Source organism: Morus notabilis, unplaced genomic scaffold (genome assembly GCF_000414095.1).
Source record: "Morus notabilis unplaced genomic scaffold, ASM41409v2 Scaffold290, whole genome shotgun sequence".
In the NCBI taxonomy this organism is placed as follows: Eukaryota; Viridiplantae; Streptophyta; class Magnoliopsida; order Rosales; family Moraceae; genus Morus; species Morus notabilis.
In genome coordinates this window covers 12,513-27,126 of record NW_010358749.1, presented here as the reverse complement: position 1 = coordinate 27,126, position 14,614 = coordinate 12,513, and the positions used below count along the sequence as shown (strand labels likewise).

The 14,614-nt window shown below is 37.3% G+C and overlaps 2 protein-coding genes and 1 pseudogene across 2 annotated transcripts; all 3 read left to right on the top strand.

The window, feature by feature from the left end:
- Positions 1 to 2,704, top strand: part of LOC21393605 — a 15,991-nt pseudogene extending 13,287 nt beyond the window's left edge.
- Positions 2,705 to 5,132: 2,428 nt separating this feature from the next.
- LOC21393604 (probable aminotransferase TAT2) lies at positions 5,133 to 7,779 on the top strand. Its single transcript, XM_024162426.1, has 7 exons — positions 5,133 to 5,636; positions 5,934 to 6,273; positions 6,370 to 6,588; positions 6,770 to 6,829; positions 6,920 to 7,075; positions 7,168 to 7,261; positions 7,378 to 7,779. The coding sequence occupies exons 1-7, from the start codon at positions 5,347 to 5,349 to the stop codon at positions 7,500 to 7,502; spliced, it is 1,284 nt and encodes a 427-aa protein (XP_024018194.1). The 5' UTR covers positions 5,133 to 5,346; the 3' UTR covers positions 7,503 to 7,779.
- Positions 7,780 to 8,932: 1,153 nt separating this feature from the next.
- LOC21393603 (reticulon-like protein B17) lies at positions 8,933 to 11,323 on the top strand. Its single transcript, XM_024162435.1, has 8 exons — positions 8,933 to 9,623; positions 9,722 to 9,875; positions 9,957 to 10,031; positions 10,110 to 10,251; positions 10,349 to 10,418; positions 10,501 to 10,566; positions 10,672 to 10,794; positions 11,138 to 11,323. The coding sequence occupies exons 1-8, from the start codon at positions 9,104 to 9,106 to the stop codon at positions 11,269 to 11,271; spliced, it is 1,284 nt and encodes a 427-aa protein (XP_024018203.1). The 5' UTR covers positions 8,933 to 9,103; the 3' UTR covers positions 11,272 to 11,323.
- Positions 11,324 to 14,614: the final 3,291 nt, after the last annotated feature.

The window sequence follows — 14,614 nt, the reverse complement described above, 5'->3', positions numbered from 1 at the left end:
TGCAACAAATAAATAAATTTTAAACATGACGATTTAAATGATTGATTTTAAAAGGGCTTTAAGATGTACTTGAATTTAAGATTTCTCACGAAATCCGTTTTAAAGTCAAAATTAAATGGCCCGATTGAATTGGCTAGTTTTAGAAAGGCTTTTAAAGAGCATTTGAAATAAGAGTTCAAATGCTGCTCTGTTTGAAAGATATTTTTAGAACGTTTTATCTTAACTGAAATTAAGAAAAGCTTTAAGAAATTTAGTGATTCACTTATTTGAAATTATTGTTACAAATTATGAAAGTATTCTTTCTTATATTAAAAAAAAAAAATGTTCCGCAAATTTTAAGAAACCCCAGTAAGTACAAGTTAAAGTTTAAGTTACAGTGGCGGCCTCATAGGAGGGTCGTCACAAAACAGGTGCGCTGCAGCGCCTGTCCAGAAAACAGGCTCGCTGCAGCGCTTGTTTTGGGTGCTGCAGCGCTTGCAGTGCAGACCTCTCGGGTCTGTTTTGCGTTGCCCGAGCGCTGCAGCGGGGAAAACACCCGCTGCAGCGGGTATTGCTGCAGAAAACTATGTTTTCGTGTGTTTATGTGATCTGAAAGTCTTGAACCATTGTATCCATTGGTGATATGTTTTCACACATATCTGAACACTTATTAGTAATAGATATAACTATTGTAATAGGTGTATCAATCCATGAAAAGATACCTTTATATTGAAAATGTATCTTTATGTGAAATGTTGTAATGTTTAAAGAGGATGCATTCATTCATGAAATGGCACCCCTGTCTTTAATAATTCTCTAAAAAATTTACAGACTTTATTTAATGTTATGGAACTCAATATTATTGCTAGATATTGTGTTCAAGGGTTTGTTGTATCTTGGGAGTAATTTGCCATTAAAACTCATTATCAAATTTTGAGAAGTGAAGACAAATAAAATCTTAAAGAAAAGTATTTCTATATGTCTCAAATTCTCTCTTATTTCTGTATTCTTTTCACCCTGCACACTCAAATTTCTCCAACAAATTATGCCTATGCGTTGCATGTGACAGAGCTATTGCGGACTACCTAACTCGTGATCTTCCGTATCGATTGTCGCCAGAGGATGTCTATGTCACTTGTGGATGCAAGGCAGCCCTATTCTCAGCTCTGGCGCGTCCCGGTGCAAACATTCTGCTTCCTAGGCCCTTCCCACGCTACGAATCTCTCGCCGCTTTTTGCAACCTCGGAGTTCGTCGCTTTGATCTCCTTCCAGAGAAGGCTTGGGAAGTTGATCTTGATGCTGTGGAAGCTCTTCCTGATGAGAACACTGTCGGTATGGTCATCATCAACCCGGGAAATCCTTGCTCTATTGTATTCACATACCAACACCTAAAAAATGTGAAAACTTTCTTCCTTTTTGTAACTGTGAATTGTACTTTTATGTGTGATTTTTATATGCTTATCAAAAGATTGTGATTTGTTTGAACTGCAGATTGCAGAGACTGCAAGGAAGCTGGTGATTCCTGTCATAGCAGATGAAGTTTATGGTCATCTCGCGTTTGGCGAAAACCCTTTTGTTCCAATGGGGGTGGTTGGATCTATTGTGCCTGTTATAACACTGGGGTCTATCTCAAAGAGATGGATGCTTCCTGGTTGGAGACTTGGTTGGCTTGTCTATCTCAAGTGATCCGACCGGTTTTTTTCGGAAAGTTGGGGTAGCAATTCTAGTTTTAATTTTCTAAGTTAGTTCTTTATGTACTTCAAAAAAAAAAAAAAGAAAAGAAAAGAAAAGAAAAAGAGTGAATTTAATTTTTATCCCTTTGCTTTCTTTTCCAGGTTGTTGGTTCAATTAAGAAACAGCTCACTCACTCCTCTGAGCCTGCAACTTTTATTCAGGTCTCTTATTCACATTACTTTTGTTTCTGATCATATATAGATTGGAATTTGTACCTTTATTTTACTATTTATAGTATCTCTAAAGTTGGACAAGTAATAATGTAATTTCTGTATCAGGGGGCAGTTCCTAATATTATTGAGAAAACACTAGGAGAATTTTTCTCAATAATTTTCCATTTAATTAAACAAGCTTCAGAAATTTGATATAGTAGAATTAAAGAGCTCCCATGCCTTACTTGCTCATACAAGCCAGAAGGTTGCATGTTTGTAATGCTAAGTACGCAGAGAACAATTAAATTCAATTCAAATGCTCCAGAAACAAGCATTCTATTCAAAAATATTTCAGTTTACTAAATTTGATTTGCAGGGGAAGTTGAATGTGTCGCAACTCAAAGATATTTCAAATGATATGGAATTCTGTTTCAAACTGGCTAAAGAGGAATGCGTCATCACCTTGCCAGGTGATTATCAAATATAAGATTTACTGACATAAATTTAATTAAATGGCTCGTTTAGTTCATAAGTTTGAACAAAAATTCAAAATTTATTTTTCTAAGATAAAACACTATCAAACTGTGATTCGAAACCACACAAAAAAAAAAAAAGGGCCTTAAATTTTTGGAGTTCTATTTGATTGCACTTGTCCTAGAATTTGGCATGGTCATATTTAGAAATGTTGCATACTGAAAAGCTCACTTGGCAATATTGCAGGGGCTACTGTGGGGCTGAAGAATTGAGTTCGGATAACTTTTGCCACTGAGCTCTCTTTTCTTGAAGATGGCTTAGAAAGGATAAAAGCTTTTTGCCAAAGGCATGCAAAAATCCAATAAACTTTATATAGTGATCATTTCGTGACTGATGTCGTGCGCGATCAATTGTTGGATGTTGATCCCACATTTCTGTTTCAAATCTTAGGGACTTTGTTCTTCAACTATTTATTTGCTTGTTATGAAATAAGTGCACGGTTTTTCTTCAGCATAACTCATAAGTAATTTGGCGTCTCTAGAGCTATGTTAGGCATTGTTAGACCAAACAGACCAACAATCAGTATTTTATTCGCATAGAACGGTTAAATCAACACTCTTTAAACAAAAACTAAAAATGTTGTGAGGTAGAATGCGAAATAATCAAATGAACACAGCGATATTGTTATTTAACGTGACTAAAATCCCTTTTAGAAAAAAACCATGTGTGCTAATCACACCAACACAAAGAGGGTTTCACTATCACCAAATGCAGTTACAAAGCTTAAAATTACAAGAAACCTCTCAAATCTGCACCAACTCTTAACTTATAGTGACTCCTCTTGACTCGCCTTCGGACCTCCTGACCTACTTCAAGTATGATGTCCGCCTTCAGTCCTCCTGAACTACTTCAAGTATGATGCCCGTCTTCAGTCCTCTTTACTTACTCCGAGCACCACGATCCGCTTTCGGCTCCTCCTCAGACCTACTCTAGATCTTACAAAAGTCTACAGACTACAGAGTTTAAAAGTTACAAATAAAGCCTAAGGAACGCTCTGATTTTTTTATCACTCTTAAGCACAAAGGAGAACACTTTTTTTTTTCTCACAAAATGAACACTGAAATTTTGTCCGTACTCTCCCAATATGAAGGTCTCATGGCGACCTCCTTAAATAATGAACCACCCGGATATGAGAGAGGTTTAGAATCTCTCCACTTGATCTGGGTTGAGATCCAATTGCAATTTTCTCACTGAATTTCGGATGCACAAAATCTTTCCATTTTAAGTTTTCCTGAAATTTCAATTGTCATCATATGAACATGATTTAAATCCTTTGTAATGTGCGGACACACAACTAGCTTGTTAACTGGACAGATTACATGAATCCTGCAGCTGTCAAAACACTCAAGACAGACAGTTCGTGATTTGTTAATCAAATTGTAATCAATTATAATTCAATCAGATCTTAAATTACTCATGCAAATCTTAAATGAAACATCTAGAAAAACTTGGTCAATGATTGAATTGATCCTTAATGAACCTAGACTCAAATATGTGCAAAGATCAAATCTACATAATCTGAAATTTTTAAGAATAGATGAGATAAATTTGTGATAAGCAAATCAAAAATATTATCTCATATAATCAGTAATCTTATCCTGCAAAAGAATCTGAATATTAGCCCAAAAATCAACCTATATTGATAACTAACATAATATCTAATTATCTAATTAAATCGGGGTATTTATGGAAACAGATCATGGAAAAATCAATCAACAAAATAAGGTAACAAAGTGTAAAAACAGCAACACATAATTAAATTGATTTGATACAAGGTTGCCAAAAAAATGCATAAATCCCTCACCAATCACAAATGCCACATAGAAAGATTTGTGCCGCTTTGGATTATCCTAACAGGCATGTTGTTATAACGGTGTAATAATTTATGGCAATTCATATTGATTTATTATATATGTGTGCATTTGTTTTTATTAATTAGTAAGAGGATATAAAAGGAAGGGAATAATATTAAGGCCCCGTTCATTTTATTGATTTGAGTTTAGAATTTGAGTTTTATTATAGTAAAAAGCTCTCATAAATAGTCACATTTAACTTTTTTATTATAGTAAAATTTTTTTACATAAAATCACATCTAAACTCAAATTCAAAACTCAAATCAGTGAACTAAACGGCGCTAAGTGGCTGAGCCACTCACATACTTGAGTGCTTCGATAACTATTTTAAAATACAGATAGAAATGCTCTCTATTATAGTAAAAAGCTCTCATAAATAGTCACATTTAACTTTTTTATTATAATAAAAAACTTTTACATAAAATCACATCTAAACTCAAATCAGCGAACTAAACGGCGCTAAGTGGCTGAGCCACTCACATACTTGAGTGCTTCGATAACTATTTTAAAATACAGATAGAAATGCTCTCGCTGTTTATACAGAATGAGAACATGTATTTCACTAAAGAATGATGCCGAGGATACAAACTTCAATCCTAGCATTTTTTTTGTCGCTGAGCTGTTAATTTTTTATTAGTAAGTGTATAAAAGATTATCAAATCAATTAATAAGAAATACATTTATTAATTAAAAAAAATAACTCAAAGTTGATACACAAGTTGGGTATACAGCTGGTGTCCAAATACTCCTCTTTACTAAAAATACGTGGAAAAATGCTTGAGAACGCTACCAGTATTAGCACCGACAGTCATAGAAGGTGAACCCCACCAATACATTAGAGTACCACCAGTGTCTTATTGAAGTAAATGAAAGACTTTTATGATCACCCCTTGTAACTAGTCCAACTCTGATCGATACTTTTAACTACTCCAGGTTGACCGAAAAGCATCTCCAATCCAATTTTTTAGCCGCCCTGTATCATCTCTCTTACCAAAGAAATAAGAAAAAACAGCTGACTCTGTTCGGCCTACATCACAGGCAGTTTGGATTCTTCGACTCTTCTTGTTTTTAATTCAATCCCCATCTTTCTCCAAATGAAAGAACAAACAGACATGGAGAACAAGTGGAAGAAATGGAGTACAGGTGAAAACCCGGAGCATACAATTACAGAAGTGTCAAAAACCTGGAACATGAAAGATGCTTTATCTCTGCTTCAAGAAAATCTCCCTGAGGATGATCCAAGGTCAACAGTTCATCTTGCCCTCGGCGACCCGTCTTTGATTCGGTGCACTAGCCCTGTGGCTGAGGAGGCTGTCATTGAAGCCCTTCGATCATCCAACTTTAACGGCTACCCTTCCAACTGCGGTCTTCCTTTAGCTAGGAGGTCAAACTTTTCATATCCAAGACAACTCTCTTATTGCTTTTTCTTTCTTTTCTTAACTATTGTAGTTTTTTTCTTTTTCGTTTCGTTGGTAACGGCTATGGTGTGAATGGGAAGAAAATTGATTCTTAGTTTCTATTCTTACCAATTGGATAGCAGTGCATATCTTGTCTGATAAAACCTTTACCGTTTGTTTCATACTAGAAAAATTTGAATCTTCGTTCAAATTTTCTGTTCGAACCTATGAACTAGACGGGCTCTTGTTGACATGTTGTTCAATTATACTATCACATGTTACAGAGCTATTGCAGAGTACCTCTCTCGTGATCTTCCGTATAAATTGTCGCCAGAGGATGTCTATGTCACCTGTGGATGCAAAGCAGCCATCGAAACCATACTGCCAGCTCTGGCTCGTCCCGGTGCCAACATTCTGCTTCCTAGGCCTGGCTTCCCATGCTATGAATCCTTTGCAGCTCTTAGCAACCTCGAAGTTCGCCACTTCGATCTATTACCAGAAAAGAACTGGGAAGTTGATCTTGATGCTGTGGAAGCTCTTGCTGATGAGAACACCGTTGCTATCGTCATCATCAACCCGGGAAATCCTTGCCCAAGTGTCTTCACGTTCCAACACCTGAAAAATGCAATAACTTCCCTTCCTTTTTTTTTTTTAACTGTGGACTGTCATGTTATGATTTGATTGCTTCTCAAAATGTTTGTTGATTTGTTTGCACGGCAGATCGCGGAGATTGCAAGAAAGCTGACAATTACTGTCATAACAGATGAAGTTTACGCCCATCTCACGTATGGCGAAATCCCTTTTGTTCCAATGGGGGTGTTTGGATCTATTGTCCCTGTAATTACACTGGGGTCTATCTCAAAGAGGTGGATGGTTCCTGGTTGGAGACTTGGTTGGCTTGTCACAACTGATCCAACCGGGTTTTTCCGAAAAGTTGGGGTAGCAATCTAGCTCTTTAATCTCCTAATGGCACGTTTGGTTCATATGGTTGAATAGAAAGTTTGACCAGAAATTCAAATTTGTTTAAAATTTTGTAATAGAAAATTTTGACAAAAGCTAAGTTTGTTCTTGAAGTACTATAATAAAAGAACACATTGAATCCCTTGGTTTTCTTTTTCAGGTTGTTGATTCAATTAAGACACTGCTCTGTCACTCCCCTGACCCTGCGACTTTTATTCAGGTCTCTTTTGTTTAGATTGGAATTTTTAGCTTTATTTAGTATTTATAGTATCTCTAAACTTCATAGGTACTAATGTAACTTCTTTATCAGGGTGCAGTTCCTAATATTATCGCGAAAACACCAGAAGAGTATTTCTCAAGAACTGTCCATATACTTAAACAAGCTTCGGAAATTTGTTATAGTAGAATTAAGGAGATCCCATGCCTAACCTTCTCATGTAAGCCAGAAGGTGGCATGTTTGTAATGGTGAGCAAATACATAGGAGAACTGAATTCAATTTGAATACCGCATAATCGATAATTTTGTTCAGTATTTCAGTTTGCTACTTTGATTTGCAGGTGAAGCTAAACCTGTCACAACTGAAAGACATAAAAGATGATACGGAATTCTGTCTCAAGCTAGCAAAAGAGGAATCTGTCACCACCCTGCCAGGTGATTATTGAATCTTCGATTTATCGGTACAAACATAATTAGTCACCAGAGCATGATTTGGGCAATGTTCATATAAAGAAATGTTGCGTACTGAAGCGCTCACTTTGGCATTGCAGGGACTGTTGTGGGACTGAAGAATTGGATCCGGATAAGTTTTGCAACTGAGCTCTCTTTTCTTGAAGATGGCTTAGAAAGGATAAAATCTTTTTGCCAAAGGCAGGCAAAAATGCAATCACTTTAAAACTAGTGGAAATTTCGTTATGGATGTTGTTTGATCAGTTGTTGGATGTCGGTCCCATTTCTGTTTTTGAAATGTTAAAGACTTTTTTTTTTTTTTTTTTTTTTTTTTCCTCTGTTTTTTCTGAAATAAGTACATGGTTTTTCTTCAGCATAATTCATAGGTGATTTGGGGTCTCTAGACCTGTGTTGGGTAGAGGGAAGGAGAATACAAAGCCCGTACATTGTACTCTAATTAAATTACAAAAATAATAACATGAATACAAAAGTTATACCTGTAATAAATTGCAATATATGTATGGGAATGTGGTTTATTAGTGAGTATGAGAGAATGAAAATGTAAAAAAATTGTAAAATTTTTTTTTTCTCGCATCATGTTATTAAATAGATGTTTTTTTTTTCTCTAAAAAAATTGTTGAGACAATAATTCTTGATGCAAGGCAAACCAAGTCCACTTTTTTTAACCCCCCAGACTAATCACTCTATAATTGGACGGGTATCTTTTGGTGTGCTGACATAGATTTCCATTTTCCAATCCACTTTATATGATTGGGATATATAAAGAAAAATTGCTTTTCAGCTAAAAAAATTAGAAAAATTGGTGCTAGTAGGACATCAAAAAAAAATAAAAATAAAAATAAAAACTTGATAGTGGGGCACAATTTAAGACATTTTTAATCCAGATAACCTCTAAAGCTAACACGTGTCTAACACTTTTTGATGGGATCACAACTTCAATCTTCTTACTAGGAAAATTAATGTGTTCGATATTCTCTTTCGATTTCTCATTATTGGAATTTAATGCACGTTTTACTCTATTTGTGTTTTGTTCGAATTTATTGATGATCCGATCAATGATCCAAGTTAAGTTTTCTTATATTATAAAATCATTCAAGTTAGTATTACGCCTTGTTCGTTTCACTTATTCAAATTTTGTTACATAAAAAGTTTTGACAAATAATTACATTTAATTTTTTTATTACAATAAAAAGCTCTCACATAAAATTACATATCAACTCGAATCAGCGAAACGAACGAGACCTTATTTTCTTGATTGGCCAGCCAACTTCATCATCAGAAAATAAAGATGTAAATCAACGGCTCACTACCTTTACTACAATGTAAATCCAACGGCTCAAATACTTTTAGCAATACATATCTGATCATTGACCATTTAGGCTCCATCCAAAAAGGAGCCCACAACCCATGATCCCATCAAAATGGCCCATTTGGTGGGGTCCCAACAACAATGTCCAGAAAAAACGTTACCAGACAAAAGGCCTGTCTCTTACCGTTGTCTCCCACGGGTCTGCCCTGTCTCCCACGGGTCTGCCCATTACCTATCTATCCCCGCCGCTAAAATTCAAAACATTTAAAAACTAAAAAAACCCTTTTTCTCCCAACGGCTACTTTTGACTCTTGGAAGGAACCACCTTCAAGAACCAACAAAAACCACCCAAAAACGCAGAAACAATTTCCAACAATCAAGAAGAAATCTCTCTCCAGGAATCTAGAAAGGCACCCTTTCATAATCTGATCAAGACCCAGAAAATTTTCACAATCAATCGAAGAAAATCAGCTCAAAACTCAATCAGCTCAAAACTCATGGATTCAACGCCTCCATATCACCACAGCCGATCCGAGCCCAAGTCCAGGACCAAATCGGCCTCACGCTTGTCCCAAACCGAAGAGCTTCCCTACCTCTCAATCGGTCTCACCACATCGCCGAAAAGGACTCCGACGCCGTCCGCTTTGTCTCTCAAATCTCCCGCTTCCCTCCCTCTTCATGAGCTTCTGCTTCTCTCTCCTTCGCCTCTTAGGAAATCGTCGAAGGCCCGCATCACCGACCGGCTAGAAATGGCTGAGGAGGCCGTCGCGGATCCTGTGGGATCGCGGAGACGGTGCAGGAGCAGGACAGCTCAATTGGGGTTGCTGGGTTGCGCCTCGCCGAGGAACACGCGGAGGTCACGAAGGCGGTCGGAGCTGGAGGCTAGTAGAGAAGAGAAGGATTTGAGTTTGGCCGAAGAGTTTGGAAAGCCGAGAAAAAGGCGGCACAGCGTGAGGGTCAAGAAGGAGAAGCTGAGTTTGGTTCCTTCTTCCGTGCCCTCTTCAAGTTCATCTCCAAGTAAGTCCCAAATGTTCTGTTTCTTGCATTGTAAGAATAGTCTTTTTCATTTCTTTGGTTTCTTTTGATATTGAAAAAGATTTTCTTTTCGGGTTTAGAAAGCGATGAGGAAGATCATGGCGGTTTGGACAGAATTGGACAGTTGATAAGTGATCTGGTCATGTGGAGAGATGTGGCAAAATCAAGCCTTTGGTTTGGTTTTGGGTTTCTCTTTTTCATGTCTTCTTGCTTTACTCAAGGAGTTAGCTTCAGGTACTTTCTTTCCCTCTCTCTTTTCAAATTCAGTCTTTTTTTTCAAAATCTAATACCAAATCTAAATCTTCATTTTTTCAGCATTTTCTCTGTAGCTTCCAAGCTAGGAATGTTATTCTTAGGCTTGTCTTTCTTCTCAAATTCACTATATCAAAGGTACATTTCTAACTTCTGTGTTTCCTTTTTTTCCCCTCGAAATAAGCTTTTTCTCTAATGGTTTTGAGAAACTCACAGGGAATATAGTGAAAAGAACAGAGAAATCAGGCTCAAAGAAGACGACATTCTACGTGTTGCAAAAGTCATACTTCCTTTTACAAATCTTGCAATGTCAAAGACAAGACAGATTTTCTCAGGAGAGCCATCCATGACCCTCAAAGTACTCAACAAAACTCCATGGTTTATTTCAAAACGCATTTTTTTTAGATTGTCAAATTTATCACTAGTCAACTAAACTTAAATTTTTATGTTTGCAGGTAGCCCCATTCCTCCTCTTAGGAGCTGAATATGGTCACCTCATAACAATGTGGAGACTTTTTGCAATTGGTATTCTGATAGAATCTTGTCAAGTTTTTTTTTTTAATTAATTTATTTATACTAGTAACGTTTTGAGTGGACTTTCAATCAGGGTTTTTTATTGCTTTCACGGTTCCTAAACTCTACTCATGCTACTCCATTCAAATAAGCCAAAAAGGTATGAAGATCAGCCAAATGTGTTCCAGCTATATATATATACATGTTTCTTGTCTTGATGTGCGTATGTATAGTAATGAAGTAAAAATTTTGGCATGCAATGCAGTTGAGTTCTTGAAATGGCGCGTATTGGATGCATGGGGAACCTGCTCACACAAAAAGATTGTGGCAGCATCAGCAATCACAGCCTTTTGGAATCTATCTACCATAAAGACACGAATTTTCACAGGTAACTTGTGTTACAAGATTTTAATTACCTGTTATAGTCTATGGCATAGTCTTAAGTCCTTCGGCATTACCGGTCCTACACGGGTAAAATGTTAAGATTAAGGTGTAGTATAATATTTAATGTTACATAAAAACTTAAATGTCACGTTACACCTCAAACTTTTCATATGTTACGACATAAGACAGTCCTTTGCGTTTCTCTTTCTAGGCACGAAGCCTCAATTTTCTTAAGCTCAAAGCATCTTCTAACACTAGACTGATTTCTCTAGAATCCCAAATTTCCAATTCTCAGTTCTTATGCTTATGAATTTTTATTTTTATTTTTATTTTTGAATTTTTTGCAGCATTTATCGCTTTGGTATTACTTCGATACTGCCGGCAGCATATGGTTGAGGAAATAGAAGATAAGGAAGTAGAAGGAGATGAGAATCAGCAGCAGGCTTTGGTGTTGGCTGATGTGGGTAGCCAACAGAAGTAGAAGATTGTATTTCTGTATAATTCTATAATCAGCTAACACTCTGAGATGGAAAAACGACTATTCTATTCCTTTTTTCTTTTTTTAAATGTACAAATAAGTTGTCTTTTATATTGTTTTGAGCTTCTTCACTCTTGTCTTGAGTGTCATCAAAGAAGTTGAAGCACATTCATGAATCATAAAGAGGAACACAGATCTCGGGAAGAAAAAAAAAAACTTTTAAATGGTTTTAAAAAAAAACTTTTAAATGGTTAAAAAATTTATTATGGTCAAGAACAGATTTTTTTTTTTTTTAGCAACATAGTTATAGTTGTTGGGTTGATAGTGGGTATTTTCATAATTATAACCATAAAAAGAAGATATATATAAATATGATGAAACAAACAATAAGATATATATATATATATATATATATATGATGAAGGTCAAAGGCTAAACTAATTATTTGGGTTGTGAAGGAAACGATTAAATCGTGGATAACTGAACTTGACTTGGCTTTCCACGTAATCCCCAACGCAAGAGAGGATAAAAGTGTTAGGAATTTGAAGATACTCTCTCTCAAGTCTTGATGTCATACGACAACAACCTCTCACAATCAATCAAAATAAACAAGAGTCTGTCTTTGTTCAAATATCCCAATGGCTTTGCTAGCTCGCCCAAAGTAATCTTCAATTTTACTCCGTCATCACCCACAAGAACTATTTTTTTGCCCCGACGAATCCCGACCGTCCGTGCAGTTAGCAAGCCAATGGACCCGCGTCCCATCAGCCGAACACTGGCCGCCGATCAATTTTTACACGATCACACCGGAATATCCCGATCGTCCCTGCAGTTAGCAAGCCAATGGACCCGCGTCCCATCAGCCGAACACTGGCCACCGATCAATTTTTACACGATCACACCGCAATTTTGCATCGACATTTTCATCGATATCGATCTGCTTCCACCTCTGGGACTTAAGCGCGTAGACATGAGCTAAAGGCTCTCCCCTTCCGTAGTTGACGAGCACTACTTTGTAGTCGCCTGTCCTCGGATCATGTCCGATCGCAGCGCAGAACTCGGGTTGTACCATGGACTCTGGACCTAGGGGCGGGGGACGAATCTCTAGGGGGTGCTCATGAATTGACGGGTTCCATAGGATTGTAATACATTTACTTCTGTACTCGTGATTATAAGTAGAAACTATGACGAAGCAGGTAATGCCGTTGCTGGAACCGACTGGCCACAGGTATGAGGCGGTCGTCGGAGCATGTTCTAGCTTGGTGAATTGGGTGCCTCGGAGGCGGAAATAAATGAAGTGACGTTCGGTTGAACTCGCACATTGGAAAACGGGACTGAGATTCGGGCGAAGTTTGGGCTTGAGATGTGAGAATTCCAGAGTTTGGAGACGCACTTGAACTTGGCCAGCGATTTGAGTGGCAGTCTTGGCAGGATTTCGTCCGCAATAAGGTCCCATGGGAGGACTGTTAGAGAGATTGTAATATATCTCTCAATTTCGATATCACAAAGTTGGCCTAAACCACATTCAGAAAGAACAGGTGCGCGCGCTGCAGCACGCCTCTTGGGCGCTACAGCCTGCGCAAAACAAACCTCTCGGGACTGTTTTGCGAAGCCCGAGCGCTGCAACGCACGGCAGCGTGCGCTGCAGCGCACACAAAACAGACCTCTCGGGTCTGTTTTGCGTAGCCCGAGCGCTGCAGCGTGAATGTCTTCCGCTACAGCGCAAATTACTAACGAAAAACGTATTTTCGTATGTTTTAGTGATCTGAAAAGGTCTTGAACCATTACATCCATTTGTAATATGTTTTCTCGAACCATTGCATCTATTTGTAATATGTTTTCTCACATATCTGAGCACTTATTAACAATAGAAATAACTATTGATATAAGTGCATCAGCATATAAAAGATAACCTTTAAAATTGAAAAGGTATCTTTATGTGAAAGGTTGTAACGCTTAAAGATGATAGATGCATCCATGTCTTTAATTAATGGACATCAGAAAAAATACATATTTTATTATTGTTCTGGAACTCAATATTTTTTGCTGGATATTGTGTTCAAGGGTTTTTTGTATCTTGGGGGTAATTTACCATTAAAAACTCATTAGCAAACTTTGAGAAGTGAGGGCAAATAAAATCTTAAAGGAAAGTATTCCTATACGCCTCAAACCCTCTTTCTGCTTTCTCTATTCTTTTCTTCCTCCCAAATTCGAATTTTTTCAACAATCTTTAAGGTTTTAAACTTGCTGCAATGGAGGTTGAAAAGAACATGACGTCTTTCCTCAATCCTAATGTTCAACTTGATCGTTTTGATGGCACCAACTTCACCCGCTGGAAGGGAAAGTTGTTCTTCCTTCTCACCGTGCTTAAGATGGCCTACGTGCTTGATCCGTAATTGGAGCCACTTTCTGAACCAAAGGAGGATGATTCTGAAGAATTGAAGACCGCAAGGAAGAAGCGTGGAGATGATGAAATCATGTGTTAGGGTCATATTCTCAACACTCTCTCCGATAGGCTCTATGATCTTTACAACTCGATGGAGTCTCCGGTGAAGATTTGGAACTGTCTCGAATACAAATACAAAACTGAGAAGAAAGGTACGGACAAATTTCTCATTTTGAAATTTCTAGAATTTGTCATGGTTGATACCAAGTCCGTTCTAGATCCAATACATGAATTGCAAGTCATTGTTACTAAGCTTCGTGAATTGAAAGTTGAGATTTCTGAATCATTCCAACTGGGGGCAATTATTGCTAAATTGCCTCAAAGTTAGAATGGTTATAGAAAGAAACTTCTTCATAGGAGAGATGACATAGCTTTGGAAGAATTACAAAAACACTTGAGAATCGAAGAAGAGACTAAGTCTCGTAATTCCAAGAACAAAAATGTAGATTCCTCTAAAGTTAATGTTACTGAAGCTAGTAAGTTTTTAAAGAATTTCAAAGTCAATAATGACAAGAAGTTCAAAAAGCCCGGTAATGGCCAAAAGAAATTTTCTAGAAATTGTTTCTTTTGTGGAAAGAAATGCCATCGCTAAAATGACTGCAGATACAAGAAGAAAAAGGAAGAAGTTAACACCAACAATGCCAATGCCGTTGAAGAGAAATCTGAAGACATGTGTGCTATGGTCTCGGCATTGCAAATTGGCATGATTATCGAAACTAACATGGCTGCATCTAAATCCTCCGATTGGTGGCTTGATTCCGGTGCCACAATCCACGTTTGTAATGACAAGACTATGTTCTTATCTTACAAAGTGGAAAAGGAATGACAAATGGTTCTCATGGGGAATAATGATGCAGCGATGGTTGCCGGGAGAGGAGTGGTGGAGATTAACTTTACTTC

What these genes read in the sequence shown, in the direction of transcription:
- LOC21393604 (XM_024162426.1), top strand. Translation starts at nt 5,347, where the DNA reads ATGAAAGAACAAACAGACATGGAGAACAAGTGGAAGAAATGGAGTACA. An exon ending in CGTTCCAACACCTGAAAAAT is followed by an intron (nt 6,274 to 6,369) that starts GCAATAACTTCC and finishes TTTGCACGGCAG; the next exon opens with ATCGCGGAGATTGCAAGAAA. An exon ending in AAGGTGGCATGTTTGTAATG is followed by an intron (nt 7,076 to 7,167) that starts GTGAGCAAATAC and finishes TTTGATTTGCAG; the next exon opens with GTGAAGCTAAACCTGTCACA.
- LOC21393603 (XM_024162435.1), top strand. Translation starts at nt 9,104, where the DNA reads ATGGATTCAACGCCTCCATATCACCACAGCCGATCCGAGCCCAAGTCC. An exon ending in CTCTTCAAGTTCATCTCCAA is followed by an intron (nt 9,624 to 9,721) that starts GTAAGTCCCAAA and finishes TTTCGGGTTTAG; the next exon opens with AAAGCGATGAGGAAGATCAT. An exon ending in GTGGAGACTTTTTGCAATTG is followed by an intron (nt 10,419 to 10,500) that starts GTATTCTGATAG and finishes ACTTTCAATCAG; the next exon opens with GGTTTTTTATTGCTTTCACG.